Below are 21650 nucleotides of genomic sequence, written 5' to 3'. Positions count from 1 at the left end.
TTAGGAATATGCTTAAACTCAGTTTCTGAAGTCGACATGATTCTAGAACCACAGCAATGAAATTAAATCAGGATTTTATGAAAGAATGGTTCAAAAAAGAGGTAAGGTGGTAGGTTGATCATTACAATTAGGTTGACTAGCTATCCAATCATTTTAATGCCTTGGTTTCATAGTTCGATGTCGGTTTTTTCTTCTGACTTCAAGCTTTTTGACTCGCCGTTTAATTTCTCTTGGGGATTAACGGCTCCCTCGAATCGAGTGACTGGGGAACTGTCTCAGATGCTTAGGATCGTTGATTTAATCTGTCATAGACATTACGAGCAGAAGTCGGTTCAACTATGTGAATCTCTTGTCACCCTACTGCGTCACGTTGGTAATTGTTTTGTCGAAAAAGTGTCAATTTATCATCCGAAACCTTGAAGTTGTTTTAAGTGTCTGCTTTTTTGAAAGCTTTCCTCACTTGTGCCCAATTTCGCTCTAATCATTTGACCACTTGAACGCGTATATTTGTGCATTACTTCCTCTTGGACTATGGAATCTCAAATTGTCTGATTTGCGAATATTTCTCTTCCGCTCGAATTGAGCCAAGTCCAATTTTTTGCGCCACATCTGTTACTCGTGCTGTCATTGTCGTTCTGGAGGCATTCGGATTTTTGAATACGAACAAACGTTCCAAGCCTGTGAATTCCTCAAATAATCCCAAAGCAACACGTTTACTAGTATTTTACTAAAAAGTAGGCATTTCGAGTCTCTTGTTTTCACCTTTGACATATTAAGGCCACTAGTCTCCTAAGTGCTAAGCCAAGTGTTTCCCTTTTATGGCAAGCTTCTTGTCGATCTAAAGATTAGCTGATTTTGCAAATATTTCACCACACTGAAGATTTCCTTCAGTGTATCTTTCATTTTCGAATGGTCGCATGTTTTCTTAACTCAGTCTTTGCCCAGCTACTAATGAATCTAGAGTTGGCTAACACGGCACAACTTCCTGTTATTGTTTAGCTTACCGTCTCGAATTGTCTCTTATCGACAATCCTGTATTTTCATCCCAAGGTGGTGTCAATTCTGCGTGGACATACGAAGAAGGTGACGCGAGTGGTGTACCACCACAGTGAGCAGCTGGCCTTCACCGCCTCGCCGGACTGCACTGTGCGGGTCTGGGGGGTGGAACAGGCGCAATGCGCCTCCGTAATCCGCGCTCACGCCGGTCCCGTTACCGGTCTCTCACTCCACGCCATCGGTGACTACCTCCTCTCCTCCTCCGCCGACGGTCAGTGGGCTCTCAGCGATCTGCGGCGCGGACAGGTCCTCGTCAGGGTCACTGTGGAGAAAGGCGGCTCGCTTCAAGGTCTGTATCTGTTCGGCGACGAGTGGTGATTCTTAGACTACCACCCAAATCCCAGTCCGATTCCGCAAATTTCTAGTTGCATGGCTTTAGATACTAGCGTTTTGGTCATCACTTTTTCTACAATTCGCCATGTGTGTAGCCAAAATTTGTGTATACAGCAACACCTAGCTTCGAGATGAAATCAAATAACTGAAAAAAAAATGCGCGGTGAGTCAGCCTAGGTGGCATTTCAGCTTTACTTCTGACTGCACATTGGTTGGCACGTTCGTTCGCGCGTTAAGGCTCGTGATTTTATGCATCCGGCAAATCATGTATCGGCCTTTCTTTAAGATAAACTGCACACCCCAGAGCAGTTTTAACCTTTAAATTCGGTGGAAACTGTGCTCCTGCTCACTGACCACAATAAGCGCAAGCTGCAAGGTTGCGTATGTGAGTCCTCTGTCCGACTGATTAACTGTCTTTGCCTTTTACACCCACCCCGCCAGGTTTGACCTGTGCCCAGTTCCACCCGGACGGCCAGATTTTGGCTACTGGAACGGTAGACGGTGAGGTGAAAATTTGGGACATTCGAGAACGTCGTAACGCAGCCAACTTCACCCACGGCATGGGTGCTAACCAGCCACTCACCGCCGTCTCCTTCTCTGAAAACGGCTACTATCTCGCCACCGGCGGTGCCGATGGCCAGATCAAGCTGTGGGATCTGCGCAAACTGAAGAACTTTAGAACTCTCGTTGGTTTTGCACTTCTCTCTCCCCAAACTTACACGACTCGTGTCTGATTTCGCTTCTTTATTCTCTAGACTCCGGAATTGGAGCGAGCAAATTCGGTCTACGAGATCAATGACCTTGAGTTCGACCAGTCGGGATGCTATCTTGCAGTTGCTGGCAGCGACGTTCGTGTCTACCTCTGCAAGCAGTGGGATGAGCTGGTGACGTTCACAGCGCACACCTCTCCGGCCACTGGTGTTCGATTCGGTCCCAACGCCAAATCAGTCATCTCGTGCAGTCTTGACCGCAGCGTCAAGATTTATGGCACCGGACCAGGGGAGGCAGGTGACGGCGACTCCGCCATGGAGACCTAGGCGCACTCTGGCCGCTTTCTTCTCCTGCCTTCATCGTGCGTAAAGTGCATTTCTTGCCCGGTTGATCTCCAATCTCGGGACTTTGGATATAATGTTGCGTCGTTGTCAACTTTAATAAAGGTCCACCGCTCATTTCGTGCTTATTCCCATTTAAACCCAATGAGCGTACAAGCGATGAATCAGACAAAATGTATCCGTGGAATATAGCAAAGGTGAACATACAGTAGGGAGGATAAACATCTGGGAGTACGAGCGAACACGCATTACGTTGGAGGTGGGTAAAAGCAGCAGGGAGAGGAAGAGACGGTTGAGTAGGAGAGGGGAGGGATAGTAATGCAAAGGGAGCGCGACCACACCGAGGCAAAGCAGACAAAGCAGTCGCGGTTGCACCAGTGTTTTGCCTCTTCGGTGCTGTACCAACCGAGCTGGAGAAGTGTGTAGCAGAAAAGTGACACGATAGTGAAGAGTAACGCCACGTAGCGAACCTTCCGTGGGTCCCACCTCAGTGAAGAGTGTCGAGGGGGCGAAACATTGGTGCGACGATTGCTAGTTTGTTGGTGTTGTGGTGCAAAGCAGATGGAGGGAGATAGAGAGGAGAGATTGTGTAGGCTAGCCAACGAGGATCTCAGACGAGCTCGAAGGATCTGATTGTCGGAAAGCGCCTCAATCGACGGTTGACGGAGGAGGCTGCTACAGGGATCCAACTCGGAAGCACGCTCCAGCAGATCCTGCAGACAGCAATTTGATTAAACACATGACAGCGCAAGCTACTAATACCTCTTTCCTAGCATGACGATTGCGGTTGACCAAAATTGCGATACAATGGCGAAACACCTGTTTTGCAGTCATTACTATGCGAGCCTTGCCAGTATCCACGATGTCTGCATCACCCATGTTACCAGTTTCCTAATTAATTTCGTATTTCAATGTCTCCTAGAATAAGAGGCGCTGAAAAAAACTTGCCGTATTGTCTCCACACTCTTACCTCTGCTCCAGGAGTAAATCAATCTAGAATAGTCATTTTTCAAATCAGCACAACAATACATGATTCGTTTGTAGATGTCGCCATTTTAATTGATCTCGAGGCGAAGTCACCAAAAATGTGTTCTAAGTAGCACGTGATTTGGCATTAAGCAAACCTTTATTGCTACGCCTACGCTTTCAAATGTACCTGAAAGAACCGGCGCGACAGCGAGATGACTTGTTTGTCGGATTTGCCAGGTCTGCTTCAAGCAGTCATAAAAGTGATAAACAGATTAGGGGAAAAACTACCTGGAGTCTTTCGGTCAGTGCAGGGATATTCGGCGCGCCTCTTCGAAAATACGATCTACTTGATTGGTAACAGTCAGTGAAGACACCAATTGATGGGGTGTTTGAGCCTCCCAATTGTTTCACAACGCACTGGGCTTCAGATATAGCCGGCTCAGCCTGATTTTCAATCTCCTGTAGCTTTTTCTTGGTATCAGAGGTGACACAATTTATGTAGTCTAGCAGATGCACCTGCGACTGTAACTCTCGTTCTACCTCCGTACGCCTGCGAAAGGGGAGGGGTAAAGAAATTAATATTACTTGTAAATACAACATAGGCATGAAAGGACATGATAACGAACCTGGAAGCGATCATGTCAAGCCAGCTCGGAAAGAGGGTGAGGAAGCCGTGGTCGGATGCCAGCAGTTTATTGGCCTGGGGTTCGAGTTTTAGGAGACGTGCCTTGTGCCTCTTAATCAACGTGTTCACCTCCTGATGCCAGCGTTCCAACCGTCCGGAGTAATACTGAAGCAAAGTAAATAGTAAACTGGTACTGTGATGTTCGCAGTACTTTTCGTTACCCAGGTGACTCGTGTAGATAAACATGGATTATTTATGTGCTGTCAATTCACCAGAATTTCAAATTCACGTAGCCTTCTCTTTAAGAAAGGTACCCACACACATCCGCGATATGCTCGCCTGTCTGCATGTCTAACAAATCAAAAGTGACACAAAAAGGCGTTAAGTTTATTTCGAGTGCCCGAACTGTGCAATCCACATTTCTAACGATTACTTTGGAACCTATCTTGAAAACATTAGATCTGGTAATACATTAAGGTTAATGTTTTTAATGCAGGTCCACTAACTTTCTTAAACCTAAAACTCAACCAGCCCTGTCACCGTCTTTGTCCACCTTTTGGGAAATTTTTTGTACCGTGGATGACTGGATTTAGTCCATTAAACGTGGCAGCCAATCACAAAGGTTAGTCACTGACGTTGATGATGGTGGTACACGAATTTACCATCCGTCGTGACGAGGAAATTCACAATGCATCCACCAACGGGAAAGTCGGTGCTTACCCTGAGACTCTTGGGAAAGTATTCGCATAACCTACCAGCATTGTGAGCCAAACTCCACTGAATGCAACGTGTTGACAGAAGAATATCTGCCCTAGTCGTACATCTAGCTACGCGGACCCGGTCTCCCCAGCTTTCGGTAATACCATTTCTATTAACAATTCACTACTTCCTACATTCACAATATTGTTTTATTCAGGCTCCTCCATCCTATAACGCCTTCATTGAGGTCTCGGGTACTGCGACACAGTGGTTTTTAAAACCAGCAAATAAGTGAGGAAATCCACCTGTTAGTAGAAAATGATATGGAAGTAACGACGAATGAGCAGTTGCACGCTCCACACTAAGATGGCAGCATGAGATTATTTCCTCAAACAACTTCATATTGCTTTGGAAACAGCGAAAGTGGGGTGCACGATGGTTGGTTATGCCATATGCCTGTTTCTCCATGAAAAAAAGCAGTTGCATTTACGACTTGGCAACGAGATGTCACTTCTAAGTAAAGATTACCGTAAAAAGCATAGAGGGAACGTGGCGTGGGTATAAGGGCGTGGTGAGAGTAAAAGCGTATCTCTGCGTGTGCCAAATGTGGGAATAAGACTTTTTTTAGAGCCGTCTATAATTATGCTGGTGTAACGGATACAGTCCACTATCACTACAACAACTTAATGAAGATATCCGAAAGCGTAGCGTTAAAACAGATAAAATTTGAGGAGACGGACTTGTAACAGTTCTAAGTTCAATTAACTATGTGGCAGATGGGTGTCTGATAGATGACCATAACCACTAGCCCACAGACCCATGCTTTTGATGCCTAGTAGTCTATAATCAATGCGATAAATTTGCTTTAAAGAGTCAAGTAAAGTTTGGAAACCTTCAGAAAATCTCTTTCCATCTTTATAAAACCCTTAAAAAGTTCCACGCATTCGCTAAACCTGACACCCTACGACCTTGTATCAGGTTTCGATCATCGTTTTTTAGTTAAAGGTAGATGACTACAAAGCCAGTTCCGAAGACAAAGATACTTTGCGTTCAGAGAGTGATGGGGGAAAGAAGGGGTGAAAACGCCATTGCATACATTATTAGATCAAGCACTCACCTGGAGTTCGCTGAGGTGCTTGTCCAACTCTACCCGACTAAGCTCAGGACGGAGGCGGCAGAGCAGGTCGGAGGAGGATAAGATATCAGAGGCTTTGGTAGGCACGTAGAGAGACGTCTCGAGACTCGACAACCAACTTGCCACCTCAGAGCCATCACGCAACACTTTCGAAAGCTTCTCCGAGTCTGCCGGTGACAGTCGCAGTGCAGCGGCCAGACTGGCCAACTTAAGGCAAATGAACCAAAGTTGAAACAAGACTCGGCATCATCCAGCTGTTCTGCTTCACCTTTTTCCTCTTCACATCATTCACTAGTTAAGACAGCCGGACTTGAATTTTGTCCAAAATCATCTCATAGCTAACATTTTTAGGTTTACAGTGTTTGTATCAACTCTAAGGTGGACTAGGCTGTGCACAAGATCGTTGTTTACAAGACCCGTTCAAATCCAATTCCACTCTCTGGTTTTCGAGCAGGATCACATAAATCCTTATTTAATCAAAAAAGGTTCCACAGAAGACTAAAAAGTTAGTGGCACTTTTCAACTGTGGCGTTATAAGACCCCTAAACTCCCTCCAGACGGTAAAAAGATTGGTAAAGTTCCTGCTGAAGTCAATAACCGCCTATATTATCTTCCCAAGAAAGAGACTACTTTTGCAAGAAGTCACTCAGAAACTGACTTAACACCGGCTTCTGAGCGCGGCTTGATGCCTGATCGGCGAGGCTAAGCACTCCTCGGTGCTGGGAAACGAACAAATTTACAACAGAACCTAATCGCCATCGAATGACAGCAAATAACTAAGCGACAACTCAAATATGCGAGTGATAGCGGTGGTATGAACTCACATCCTCGGAGCGGCAACTAAGCGGGGACCAGGCGAGGCGACTGAGAGCGTCTCCGGCACCCACTTCTAAATGCGATTCAACACCGAGTGTGGTGTCTCCTCCCTCCACCTCGTCCTCAGCCTCTTCACTGAGCATGATGATGGGCACATAAGCCTCCTCTGTGGTGTCACCGCCTTGTTGCTGTTCCCCAAAGGACCCCTCAAATGACCGTAATATGCTCCACCCCACAGGTCGCGTGTCTGGTGAATGCATGCAAAACAGAAGGCGATAAGCCTCAGGCGTAAACAAATCGTTGTTCAACCATTTTAGAGGATTCTGTTTGCGTTCCAACACATATGGCCACTGGCGCAAGTCCTACCGGTGCCACCTACGTTTCTTTACCGGTTTATGTCAAATAATTGCACTGAATTGCATCGCAGACTGGTTAAGTTTGAAACATTCAAATGATTGTAGGATCATGGTCTTAGTCTGAGAATAAACGAATATTTTAGTTCTTGGGCAGAATAACTTTATCTGTGGCAACGAAAATACCAAGCTAAACTTAACATCCTTGAGTGCCACACCAATAGACACAAAGTGTTTCCTTAAGTAAACTTGAAAGTTCAGTTGAGTGGATATTCCGGTTAGAACGTAACAAAGGAAATTCCGCATTAAAAAACGAAACCATGGAGATGCACAATGAGAACAAAATGAAAAATAACGTCGGCTTTTGGTAACACGCAATTCAACTTTCAGTGAGCACCGTGGAGGTTACCTAAATAGGACAAGATATTGAGTAGCTTTATTCTTACGTGGAGTTAGCATCATCGTGGAAATAGTCTAGTTTGTTTTTCTTTACTAACAAATGCATTTAAATGAGTCCTAAACTTAAGCAAATTTTCCAGCGAAACGGTTCTCCCATTTACACTGTTGTCCACTTTTTAGTATTATTGCCTGTATGAATCCCAGCAGCTTTAATCCACAGGATTTGGTTCCACCATTAGATTCTAGAGCCTTATAGCTAAAACACGAGTTCACCGTAACACCAACTATGGGATTTGGTTACTTAGGAAAAACTAACCCAAGAGACTGGGAAGACTCCTAGACAAGCAGCGCCGTCCCTTATATTCGTTCCCAAGGTAGAGATGTGCAAAGAGATCGTCATCCTCCTTTTCATCGACCTCATTGTCACTATCATGAGGAAAGGAGTAAGAAGTGGGTGAAGTGATGAGGGCAGAGTCCTCCTCCTCCGCTCCCGCCAACGCCACTCCAACAGCAACATTTTCCACATCGTTATCGTTGTCATCCTCGTCGACGTTGGTAGAGGAGAGTATCGAAAAGGTGGAGTCGCAGGCCTGCAGCGAGGATTGACATCGTGTTTTGTCAAGAACTGAGCCACCCGGTGCTCCCGGTCTTTCGTCCGCCGCTAAGTCACAACTACATGAAAAGAACACATTGTTGGAGTGACGCGTGACTTGACACAAATGGCATGAGATACGGATGTATTTAGGAAGCACTTAAATTACCACTTCCTTTAATTAGTACAATGAAACCGGGGCCTCAACACAACGCGGTTTTACAAAGCCAAGGATGAAAACACACATTCGATCCAGAAGTTTGCAAGGGTAAAAGGGCTACTTGCGTTTCAGGACTGCTTGCAGGTGGTGTCTAATTAATTGACGCCATTGCTCTTAGCTCGCCCACGAAGTAAAACATTGCTTCAAGTGGACGAATACGTAAGAATCTGCCTTGCTAGACTAAGTTTCTAACACGTTGTTCACGAACGCAAGCACAAATGCATATAGTCACTCTGACCTTCAGTTTTAGGGTCTACCCGAAATATAGATAACCTTAAAGGTGACAGTACGAAACATGCACGGGCATGGAAGCATACTTAAACATATCAACAGGTCCTCTTTATCCGTCCACAAAATGCCATGTCCTGCAAATAATAATAAATGCAGTTCGACGTGACTGACAAACAAGGTGAATTCTTTATGCGTGTATGAATGTCGCAGTAACCTTGGTTTGTAAATATCTACACACAACGTTTTTAAAGAGTAACAATAAGTCATTGTGTGCATAATTTTCGATATTATATCGTAGACTCAATGTCATTGGTATAGATTGGGAAGTAAAAGCAACTCGACTCCTAAAACAAGGAACGATCGCTCAGTCGATAAATCCGAAAAACCTACTCTTGAGAATACTTCCAAGTCGAGGAGTGGATTGGACTGACAGCAATCAGGGAATGTGACATCCCTGAATTTAAAGGGGAATGATGTGGGAAGATAAATGCTGGGTTCTCCGAGGCATGGTGGCACTGTTTAGCCTTGATTGGAGTGCACTCCTCGAAAGAACTCACTTGATTGCTTGTGCTTGATTCGTCTAAAAGGCCAACAGCATGAAGGATTGTAGACAATGAAAGGTTTAACCAGTAGCCATATGAAGGGTTTCAAAGAAAGTCACTGCATGTCTCACCTTCGTGGGTAACGCCTGACTCCCACCAACATTCACAGCAGGGAGGGTGTCGTAACTAATTTAACCTCCCTTACAGTAATGGGAAAAAGCGATAAATGGGACAGGCTATTACGCACTCGAACATGACCACAACAGTAATTTAATGATTAAGTGTGTGGTGGCTAAGCTGGCTTGTAATGTGAAACTGCCACAAAAATAATTTTATCAATAAGTCAATTGCCAAACTGCACCGATTGTTAGTCACTTACCCACGTTTCAACAAAAAAACTCCCTTTTTTTCCAACTACCTTGAATGCATTTAGTGAAATAGATGTGTGAACTTTGAACGCAGTATCCACTGTCTGTTTTTTGCCTTGACAGTGTGCTAGGTGCTGTTTCCACATACACCGCTAGCAAACAAAAATCAACTTTTAAATTTGTCAGCCTGCAGAAAAATAGCAGTGGGATACTAATCGTTATGGTGGAGGCTTGGGAATCGTGTAATAATATGAAGTGTGCCTACGTGGACTGCAAGTGGTGTAAACGGATCAGAAGACGATAAGAGAAATTGTGACTCCTAAATAGTCCCATACTTACTCTGTTCGTCTGCCTTTCACCAAGATGGGTTTTCTAAACACAAAAAAAGTGCCGCACTGAACGGGACATGCAGTAGACGACTAGGAAACCGTTACTTTTTGTCTTCCTTTAAAAAGCCTCCACTGGAGGACGAAATCATAAGTTGATACATTCTGCATGCACACTGGTATCACAAAGCTTGAACATTTGAAATGGCATAGTGAAACCGTTTTACCCTTAATTCTAGCTTATGTTTATAATTCCACAAATGCAGAGTTAAATTATTGCTCTAATGAACCTAGCACAGCATAGCTGTGTCAAGGACATAAACCTGGCAATGATGATGGAAAAACGATTGATCAAACTGTCAAACGCATTTGTGTGATTTCCAAAACCGATTTCAACCTTCAGTCGAATTCACCGCTACCTCCTGCCTTGGCGAAATAACTATTGACAAGACACTCGGAGAATGGCGCATAACACTCGTAAGCAAGCTGAAGAGCCTAGCAAAGGCGGAAAGGCTGTATCCAGGACCACGCGTTCGCCACACGCACATTCGTAGTAATCACACACATACACACACACACACACAGATAGATGAATCAATGGATATTTCTCGTGCACGCCACATTTGGGAAAAGACAGGGTTCGATGCGCGTGTTCGGCCTGCTGCTCATATAAGCGCCTGGCTCCACAGTTGGAAGGAACGCTCTGTGTGTGGGAATAAGTGAATTATGCACATTTCCCATAGCATTCGACCAGTTAAAAGTACTAGCAACATCCGAGGCAAAAAGGTAGCAAATGACTATGGATCCTTAGAACACAATCCCAGGGGCATAAAAGAGGCAATATAGTCAGGCAGTGAACGTGTCTTACGGATTAGAGATACAACTTCGGATACAATGGAAAAAGGATGCACTAAATAAAAAAGGGCAATAAATGTTCCACAGATAATGATACAACAAAAACAGTACTCATTTAAAGCCAAAATACTTGTGGTACTAAAGTGAAAAGTTTTATCACCGATCGCACGTGCGCATAAGACCGCACGTTACCCATGCTATGCCATGGACAGCATATCGTGACAGACCTCACCAAAACATTGTCCACCACCAACCAAAGCTGTGTAAATATCGATAAAACTGCAGTCATTTCACAAAAACACCCGTCTGCCAGACTTAAGCCATGGAGTACTATTAAAATTATCTACGGTACTTCATTAGGGTATTCAAGGACAAATTATTCCGTAAAACCACACTCACAGACCGAGATGGAAGGTCTGCCAGCGTAACAAAGGTGGTAAATTGTACGCATAAACTAGTGTTTGAAGGGGCTGGTCGACCTTACTTCGTTGGTTCCAATCATGCTGTTTGCCTCATAGATTGTCAATCCAAATATCACATTAATAACCTCAAATAGAGTACCACTAGAACACCTTGTTTCGCCACAAGAGAAGAGCCATACACAAGCACATACAACTGATATGGTCCGGGGATTCCACACTAGCGGCAAATTCACTTCAAATATAAAGCTAAATTTGCGCTAGAGCTAGTGCGTACATTACCTTTGGAGGATTCAGAAGGCTGCGAGATGAGAAGGCATCGTAATAAATTGATGGGAAGAGGGAAAGAGAGAGAACGAAAGTGATGTCGAATGCGTTGTTCAACGAGACAAACAGACGGTTTGTGGAGGCGTTGGTAACAGTGACGTTGACGCCAAGCATTATCCGAGTCGCTGACAAAACCCGACTCTCCACTCACTGTGAAGTGGCTGCAGTGGTGGTAGCCTCTTTCGGGATGCCTCAGCCATTGCATGCATTGAAGACATGAATCTGACTTTGAGGTTCGCAGACGCTGCCGCCAGCAACACAGTCCGCTAACGCTACTACCGGCGTGCGGAACCACGTTGGAGGAGATGGACAGGGAGAGCGAATTAGAATTGGGCTTTGGAGGACTGAACTCCACTGACAATGGCTAAAACGCCAAATGAATCAATTACTCTCATACGCATCAGAAAGGCATTGATGTGGTTGCTCATTAAGCTCCATACCTTAGTGACTTACTTCCAACCTCTCAAGCCTTACTACTACTCATGCCTAATGCAGAAAAATCCGTTTTCATAACAGGTTTTGATTCACACCGTCAGTATTCACCTTAGTTTCAACTCACTTCCTCCCCATATCTGGTCTAATTTAAGCATCAAGATTGACAGTCAGCTTTCCAAATAATTAATACGATACATTATTATCACCGTAAGTAAACAGATTACCATCATCCCGAACCATCCCTGTTGTTTGGTCGGTTACACAATAAAACTTTGTTTTGGAAGCGCCAATACACCTAATTTTACTTCACGCAAAATACAAAGTGAAAAGAACTGCACCTATGAAAAGTAGAATGTTGCTTCAAACCTCAAAAATCAAAACAACTTTCTTGAGTTTACATCCCATAAAATTTATGTATGCATGGAAATAAAAAGGCATCGCATACAGCTAAGCTACCACTAGCGCATAAAGGTTAGGTCAAAGATTTATTCGCTGCCACATTTTGAATAAAAATGCAGGTTTAGGCTTGTGCAGCATTACACTTTCGCTAAAATTCCTGAATTTATCCCTATCATCTTGTAATTTATCAAAACAAATCAGCAGTGTCCATATTTTAATCAAAGGCGCACCTGATTAGGGTCATGTTTGGTAAAGGTTAGTTTGGAAATCTCCCGCAGTTCCAGCTGTTTCAGCCAGACCTCGTGAACACCGCCAATTAGATCAGATACCATGCCTACAGAAGACGCCACGATGTCAGCCCTCCCAGAGGAGAGGTCGAACCAGGGTTTTTCCGCCATCCGGCCTTCCAAGTGACTCATCAACTCCTGAACATTGTATAGACGTCGGGAAATTTTTTTCAGCTTCAAATGCTCAATCTACAGGAGATAAATAAGAACACTATTTTCTCATGAAATTCACCCGGAGTAGAAAAGAAAGATAACCACGATAGCTCTTTGAAAATAGGAGAACACACCCAAACTGAGTGGCGGAATATGACACAAAAACTAACAAAAACAAAACTCTTGTGATAGACCCCTATGGTGCCCTTTGTTTACTCTTGAATACAGGGGATGGCAAATGAGGCACTTTTGGCTAAAACAACATACCCACAAAAGAAACTATGTTAACAACTTCAGAATGTGGTACACAAAAAGCAAGTTAGCAGAAAACAATGACGCCCCCACAAAACGGTATTTGAGACAAACAATTCGCTCCTGATACAGCACTGCCGCTTTACATGTGATAAATGCACGTCATACATTCTAAACCTACAGCACTAAAACATCGCACATTTGTCTGCAAACTTTTGTCTGACAATTTGCGCCAACCCTTTACTTAAAGAACGCAAATTAAGAGCCACATAAGTCACCTAATTATGGGTGGAGCGATTAACTATATGAGCGATTTCGCTAAGGCATGAAAAAGTCGAGGTTGACCAGCTGCCGCAGGAAATAATTCACATTAACCCTGAAACTAAAACACAAGAAACCATTGCAAATATGCACAAATTTACACTGTCAGACTCGTAGTTAGTTTGCTAAGGTGCAAAATGTTAAAAGTCAAGGGGTGGAGTAACTGAGGGCTAAATGCCTTCGAAATAAAGCAAGTGTGCTGTCCATACGTAGGACAAAATGGAGTAGCCTTTCAACTTAGCGAAATGTAAGTCGATCATACAATCTTTCAAATAAAAGTCCGTAAGTTTAAGCGTTTAGGTTACGTAAACTTGAAACTAAAGGCTACATGCATGGAAGGTCACCAAGACTAGGCCAAAGGAGGGGATTTAGGGCAAAGAGGATCGGTACTGAAACCGTAAGGGAGAATGAATCAGCAGCCTTGATTCGACCCTAGTGATTAAACGAGGTCATCATGAGAGGGCTAGATGCTGGAAGAAGGTTAGCCTAATTTCCTTCCGGGAGCAGTGAAATGTTTAGATCTGAAGTGCTATCATCAAAGGGAAATGTCATCGTTCCTCGATCGGAAATTTTTAGTTAAGCAGGACTTGTGTATACACCACTGAAATAAAAATAACACTCTTCAAACACGTCATTCGGATCTGGTGGTTGCTCGACCCAACACTGCACTGAAAAATATCCCAAATAATCCCACAGATTCGTTTTCTTCACACTTATTTTTAGAATGCAGCACAAAAGGGTAACTAAGACGGCAAAAATAGCTTTGCAATTCGGTAAATATTCCAAACAAAAAAAATAGTTTTAGAAGTCACTAACTTTCAGAGTATAGGAAATCTAAACAAGGAAATAGTTTACAGAATAAACGCCCTTTGCATAGTCAGAAAATCCGCAGTTTACCATATAGGCAACGTGATAAAAGACACTTGAATCATTACTAAACAGAACGATCATTGATCCTCGAGTAAATTGTGCCCCAAAATGGGTGAGACGAAGTGTGCTAATCACGAATAACCAGAAAAGGTGAAAATTATGGGTTCATTCAAACGAATCTTAGTTGACGCAATTTACCGCGAGAAAATTAAATGTGAAAATGCTGCACACTCTCCCCTTAAAAAAGTAAATGCAGAATATTCGTGAGCTTGGTGTCTGGAAAGGGAAGCGAATCCAACCGTAGCCTGGGGCAAGACAAAAAATAAGCAATGTACAACTCAATGACTCATCACACCAACCTTCCTGTGGAAGAGGCAAGTCATGCCTTCATTTATGGGACACGAAAACTAAAGTACACTGAGTCGTGAGGATAGACCAGTGCACCGAGGAATCGTGTCTGAGATCAGCACAACCAGAAGCATCAATCAGGACTAAATTTAGCAAGGTCTGAATAAGAAGGTAGGATTGAGCTTTAAAGAATTGAAAGCCGAAGCAGCAAGACATAGCATAGTAATCCTTGTGCTTTGCACAAGATAGCAAGTTCAACATCAAGCCAAAAACGAGAATGAAGGAAACATATTGTGTAGCCACTTGGAAGGAATGAAGAAAGCAGTACATTATTGAGAGTCAAAGCACTGTTTGCAGACGTCGTGTATGAACAAACACAGCCGCTGGGATTGTTACAGGTGAATCAAAGTGAACATGCAAATTTAAAAAAAAACCCGATGCTCACCTTCAGCGCTTTGTAGGCTACCTTGTCAATCGACCCTGCAAAGCTCTGCCTCGTAAGGTGATATATATTGTCAGTTTCTAGAAAAAGGATAATCAAAACAGCAAGTAACATCCAGACCAACCAGGTGTGCAATGAAATTGGTAGCAAATAAGGATTGCCCTAAATGACTAAGCTTTTTGATCTTAAATGTCTTGAGAGTGTATATCGAATAAATGCACATTATGCTGCGAACTGGTGGGGTAAATACGCAATGATCTGTGAGGTACTTTTCTGGGAAGAAGGAATACGGTAGATGGTAATCGTAAGTAAATGCCTAAGCTTGGCGCACGAAAGAAAGATGATATTGAGGAAACACAACAGAGACACGGATGCAAGTGCCTCATTAATTAAAAGCACTTAATCGCATTTCATTGTGCTAAACCGATGCCGAATTGAATTATTACATTTATAGCCACAAACCGACAGTCACGAAACCCCTATGCAAATTGCAGACACATAAATTATTAAGAATGATACAAGCACACAAAAAAGTTATCGATCTCAACTGACAACAATGAGTAATATAATGTGCAGTAGGATAAGCGACAACTCAATACTTGAGCATTTAAATAATAAACAATCAAGACAAGAATTTTTGATAAGTCAACCAGCGAGGTAGAATAAGAGGAAACACACACAACCTAATGTGATAGGAATTAATACAACGAAAAGACAAAATAAGGGTTAAAATGGAAAAATTACAATCTTCTTACAGCCTTTAGTAAGAAGTATGACACTAGACATCAAACTACCAAAATTAGGGTGAAGCTGAAGGAGAAAGGAGAGCTATCTAGACACCAAGACAACAATACGTTTCCTCGGAAATCACCAGTGTTATGCATCGTTAAGCAAAACTAATATGCATATTTGAGGCGATACGTACACTGACCAATTGTGTGGTATCACCGTGGATGCCCAATTTCCTATCGTCATGACAACAAATTACTTGGAACGCAATCTCAATTAAATATATCTAAACAAAACATTAAAGGCGTTAGATACCTCTGCTCTCATGAGTTTAATAACAATGAGTAGTAGTAAATGTCTAGAAGCTTCACTGCAACGTGAACCCAAATTACATTTAGATCTCACTTAAATCGACTGGCCTGACTGCGTCGACTTGCCCAATTGGGGAAAAAAATCACAAAATATGAATAATTCAATGCGCAAATATTTACGCCTCAGTGTGAGTATCACAAACGCACCAAACTGATAACCAAGCAGTTTTACATGGAGTAGTGTAAGTTTTCAAAAAATTCTAGATAAACGTCTCTAAATAAAAATTGCAACTGCAATCCAATAACCGCACAATCTGGGCCTGTTGTTGCGCATTTAGACATGTTTCGATTTCAAAGTAACTAATCAATATCAAAAGTGTTGGTCTTGTCTGAGAATATCATTCCAAGGCTCTAAATTGTGCCAATATGGTGCGTGAGGAAAATATAATTTTTAGTTTAAAATTTGTTTTTATAATTCCAAAGACAACCAGGTATCGGCTATATCATCTGGGGACGCCAATATTAGATTATATTAAATTATAATGTGGATTTATATGGTAAACTGGGTTGATAAGTTAATGACTAACATACAAATCAATAGGGTCGTCTTGTCGACTTATTATGATGTCAGGATGTCATGATAGCTTAGACGCTAAAGTAATATTTGTGATATTTAAAAAGACACTTTCAACAAAGCGAAGTAATAAATGGTGAGCTTAATATTCCAAACAACGATTCAGCTAAAACGACATTCTAAAGAATGGGAACTAGCAGAAATAAAACATGGTGAGGATCGAGGAGTGAGAAGAAACTCAAAACCAAGATAAGTCGTTAACCCTTAACACTTTATGGAAAAAGTGCGCTTCACACGCAAACCGCGACGAAAGCGTGCGACAAATTCAAATGGACACTATGAAATTACTTAGTAAATAATGAGGTACTTATCATGATTTTCACACAAATAAACAAGACTTACTTTCATTTACCTCAGCAATCAACCCAGAGAGTACTGAGATCTCATTTTGCAGAGCTACAAAACAAAGTAATGAAAGCGCAAATACCGAAATATGGGAACAACCAGTTTCAAAATTTCTTGCTGTCAACTTAAAGGGGAAATATCAACTCACTTGATAAAACAACCGGTTCATCAATATTTTCACCGAAGGAATGGAGCTGTGACCCAACCTTAACCCAGAAAATATCCACCTGTTTCAGAAGTTGGCCATAGTCTTTTGCTAGCACAGTGCGAGGGGAGAAAGGTGAATTAGAAAATGCAGATTTCGGAGTGGTTTCGCCCAGAAATGGTAACGTCACAGACAACGAGACAGGACGCGCAAAAAGTAACAATTTTTCCGTAAATAAATGCACATGACGATAACTTGACTCCAGTGAAGCAAAAACACCAATGTATGCCTAAAATTTCAGAGCACAAATACTGTAAAGTAGAATGACGTTATGGATAGTAGACAGCCCCATTCAATCATGAACAATATTTATGATATAAGTATTATTTGAAACATGTACCTTATACATCAACAGCGACTGAACACTTCGACAATCAAAAGGTTTACTTTGAATAGTCTTTGCAGCTAACTTCAACCAGCTTAGTAATTGATGCGCTTCACTTTGAAAATCGAAAGTCGTCTTCGCAAAAGGCATAAAGTTCAGGGCATTCTTGTCCTGTTTCTTCTCATCATTCTAAGCATCACATGTTAACAAGAATCTTACTTCAGACACTTCAGTCAACTTTCTCAAGGCACTTTTGCACTGCTTAGAGAGGCGTTCGAAACTTCCAGACAAGAGAATTTTGTTGGGAATAGAAAATTCATCACATTCCTGCTAGGCTGCGTAAGTAACATCTGACCGACTCACCGACTCCACACAGCGACAGACAGAATCATTCATCTTTCATTTTCCGTAGTGCGCACGCCTGGCACTCACAATCTATAATAACGAATTGAAACGAAATTCATGAAAGGGTATTTTAATTAAATAGGTGCAAAACCTTTAAGGACTTCTATCCAAGGAATTGTAAGATTTCCCCAATCGCAAAATTTACGGGATCTCTTTGACAATGCAGGTAATTTTCCAAGAAGTTAAATGTATGGTATGGTATAGTATGGTAGTATAGTATGGTATTAAAAATCCTATTAGTAGGATTTATAACGTTGGAAGAGTTACTAACTCTGAAATCTACTAAAATTTGGTCGAATTATATAGTTTGTGCTGATGTTTTTAATGCGGCCCTTGGTGGTAATTCTAGGGTCCTAAGGCTTCTCCCAAGTCGTATAAGGCTATAGCAGTATGAAAAAATATGCTTTAATAATGTGGTGAAGTACTATGAGACTATTTTTATGGTCCAGAGACATATCAAAGGATGAAGATACAACCTTCGCTCTCTTCTTCTAAGAGTCATTCCTTTCAATGCTTATCGTCGCGCATTTGTGTCAGTTACCACCGCGTAGTCGGTACCTCAAAAACCACCCGTAAATCAGGAATGGTGCTTACTAAACTTTTCTAACTTTCCGTTAGAAGTCCTTGCAGGTTCGCATATACGCACCAATTACCCTCAAAAATTAGGATAGCTGTCCTTTTGGGTCGGCCTCGCCTGCCTCGGCCACCAATGTAACACCCCAAGTCTCCCCTAAAGTCATGATAATCCAAGGTCGTGCCATTGCTATTGCATATTATTAACTTATAGTAGAGCTGGGAGGGTGTTAGCCTGTCCGAAGGTAACAGTGCATAATGAGTGTACAACCCGTGGGGGCTGAAGAGCACGCACAGCCAGACATCAACCCACCACATACTGACTGGAACATAATGCATACCTTATTTTGTATATGTGTTAAATTTATGTGAGAAGTCAATCTGTCTGCATCACACACGTACATTTTCTTTTACATTCCCACTCTGTTGTACGTAAGCCCGAACTAATAGCAGTTATAAAATACAATTCTGCGAAGAATTTCCATACCGTCACGCATACATAGAACCTCAGAGCCACAAATACCAGTGTCTTTGTGAATAATAAGTGGCGTAAAATTTCTGTTTCCCCTAAAAGTAATGCATACAATGGGTTTCTCCTGATCTCACCCCCTCCTCTGAAGGCCATTTTTGGATTTGAGTCTACAGGCTAGTTAGAGTCCTAATCTGTGAGCATTTCAAAATCCACACTTATTTTACATTTTTAAGGTAAAAGAATTACCAAAGTCCGTATTTGTCGAACTTCTCGGTAATTGCAATATAGTTGTAATTTCTGCAAAATTTTTCCTATTATTAAATTTCCCATCAAGTTTACAGACAACAAAGTTCCATTGCACCTTTTTTACGTCTTTGGGAGCGTTTTTGTTTAAGAATAGTCTCTAATAAGTTAACTGTTTTTTTTTTTAACTCTCGCGTCTGTCAATAGGCCATTTGGAGGTTCCGTTGCGTGAACCGGCATCCGGAACATGTCAGTAGTCCTAATCCCTTCTGCACGTCGATAGCGCATATTCGGTCCAAGTATCATGTCTCCTTTGGACCTCAGGGAAGTCTTGCAGCGCTGCAGCGCTGCAGTGCTAGCGTATTGATAAAGGGACACACAAAATCAGGGATAGCTGCAGTGATCCCACGTCGGCATGGAAATGAACGTACGCCCATTCGTAAGAAGCCAACTAGTCGCCAAGGTCTCCTCACTAGATCTTTCTCATAATGCCCCATTCATGCGTAGATAATCCGTTTTCTATAATACACAGCCACTTCAAGAATTGGCTTAAACGCTGAAACCTCTCGAGCTGATCGTTATCTTAGTCGCGCTCATTCTGCGCTGGCTCTAAGTGAGCTCGCGTTTTTACCCCTTTCCCACTTTCCATGTTCTTGGAAAAGAGAGAATTAACCTTGCTAAGAATTGCGAATTAACCTCCATTTCATATAAGTCTTCCGTCCAAAAATGAAGCTACCTTTTGCTAAAAATTTGGCCACAGCAGTCACCACCCTTATCAACTTATTGGATTCCTCGGAATAAAAAAACTATGCGGAAAGAACAGCCGACAGGATCACCCCCCTTGAAGGAGCATGAATAAGACCAACCGTTTCTTCGCTTTGAAGACTTTATGACTGCATCTTGGACAATTCGATCCGACTTGAATAAGTCCAATTGTTGGTTTTCTCATAGAGTCTTAACAACGCTCACATTTCCGTATTTAAGATACTCACAAGGTTATTTACATCCCACTTAATTACGCTTTCGAAAATGGAAGATGAAGAAGAAGCTAACGAAGTGAAATGAAATATTTACAAACAAGCGGGACAGCCACTACCTCCAGCTTATGGACATCGTTATATTATGTTGCTTTGTCTGAGTTTTCCCCGAGGTCACGAGACATGCCGGTCTGGCGTTAACCTTATTAACGGAGGGAGAAGCTAAGGAGAAGCTGGTAGTGTAAGCCCTTGCGGTTAAAAAGGCGAATCATCGTGATCTGCTATGCGACACTAGACGAACTGTCGAAAGTTGATATTACTCAAATCAGTAGTATAGTATCCGTCCAATGCAATATGTTGGATGGGATATTTATACCCATTAGGACCAGCTAAACATGGTCGGTGGACGCACTAAATAGCACACGGTATTCCATGCGAAACCTCGCGCTGCAGTGACATGAACACAGGCACAGGTAGGGATTAGAGTGGACTCGTAAGTTGCCTCATAACCACTTATTAATAAAATATTCCCCTTTCGATTTCGTTGAGAAATTATTGTTATTAATTTACCAGCATTGGTGTTCATGAGCATTCTGTGACCTTTGGCACCTTTAAATAAAGACGTTATGACTTTCGATGATCGATGTAATCGGTACTGCGATAACAGTTGTGCTTTACTTGCTTAGATAAATCACGGTTTTGGTAAAGGATCACTTAAGGCACCGCCATTTGTACCTCTGCTGGGTGGCATGGCCTCTGGGCCATGGGAGTAGCGCCCCAAGCCCTTCTGCAGATCGGTAATGCATAGTCCGTTCGGATGTTAGGTATTCCTTTGTCTTCAGGGAAGTCGTGGGTGCTACGCATCAACAAACAACCTGCAATATTCTTTCTGACACACATGAAATAGCTGAAATACTTTGATTGCTTGTTTGACGCTGCATTTTGGTTATGCGAATACTTAAGGCTCCGAGATCATGCTTCCGGTGGCCGACGTGGCCTTCTTCCCAGCTTTTCTGTGCGTCGGCAATGCATTTCCTTTCCTAGTATTATGACTTTTTTCGTCTTCAGGAAAGACTCAACCAATTTTTACTCGTTTTTTGTGAACACTCCAAACAGTTCTGGAAAATGGGTTATACGCGATAACTTAATGTTGACAATTTTTGTCAACTACAAAACTGCCTGTTTTACTCCAAATTCGCCATACACTTTCTCTTCTTCTATGTATGTATGCTTGAATTTATAACCGAGTTGTAGAGAGAAATGTCAGGTAGCAAAATGCCCGGGAACAAGACAAAATAAGAATCTATGTATAAATTTATGATAAACTGGGAGCGTTTGGTGAACAACTAATGTTGATTATGTAGTCCAACTTTCACAGAAAATGGCGTGATAGGGTAGTTTTATCGCTTCAAATTCATTTTGGTAAAGGTTAAAGTGAAGGTAATTTTGGAGGAAAAAAAAGAACAAGTATTTCCAGTTGTTACTGTTCTTATTCCAAGTCTACCTAATGAACTAGATAGGTATGGTAAATGACTAAGGGAAAAGGTTTAATTTCAATAATTGAAAAGTGTACTTGCGTAGGCAATTCGACAAATTACGCGTTTGGT

General features: G+C 42.3%; 2 protein-coding genes across 2 annotated transcripts in view; one reads left to right on the top strand and one right to left on the bottom strand. All coding sequences in view use genetic code 11, as the record gives it.

Moving 5' to 3' along the window:
• Positions 1-2426, top strand: part of EGR_04047 (Pre-mRNA-processing factor) — a gene marked incomplete at both ends in the record, with an annotated part of 3900 nt that extends 1474 nt beyond the window's left edge. The window contains 3 exons of the mRNA XM_024493296.1: positions 1000-1345; positions 1831-2075; positions 2145-2426. Coding sequence (XP_024352210.1) covers positions 1000-1345; positions 1831-2075; positions 2145-2426 — 873 coding nt within the window. The remainder of the gene's footprint in view (positions 1-999; positions 1346-1830; positions 2076-2144) is intronic.
• A 263-nt stretch (positions 2427-2689) lies between these two features.
• On the bottom strand, positions 2690-17769 carry EGR_04046 (hypothetical protein; the record flags this gene model as incomplete). The annotated part of the gene is made up of 15 exons (XM_024493295.1): positions 2690-3154; positions 3699-3960; positions 4037-4200; positions 5852-6076; positions 6694-6932; positions 7754-8109; positions 8871-9060; positions 10130-10211; positions 10300-10419; positions 11268-11681; positions 12382-12627; positions 14828-14904; positions 16841-16894; positions 16992-17277; positions 17737-17769. 15 exons carry the CDS (start codon positions 17767-17769, stop codon positions 2690-2692), a joined length of 3213 nt encoding a protein of 1070 aa, XP_024352209.1.
• Between the last annotated feature and the right edge of the window lie 3881 nt (positions 17770-21650).

Source organism: Echinococcus granulosus, assembly GCF_000524195.1.
Source record: "Echinococcus granulosus chromosome Unknown EG_S00024, whole genome shotgun sequence".
Lineage (NCBI taxonomy): Eukaryota > Metazoa > Platyhelminthes > Cestoda > Cyclophyllidea > Taeniidae > Echinococcus > Echinococcus granulosus.
Note: the sequence above shows the minus strand (reverse complement) of the source record. Positions and strands in the feature narration are given on the sequence as shown.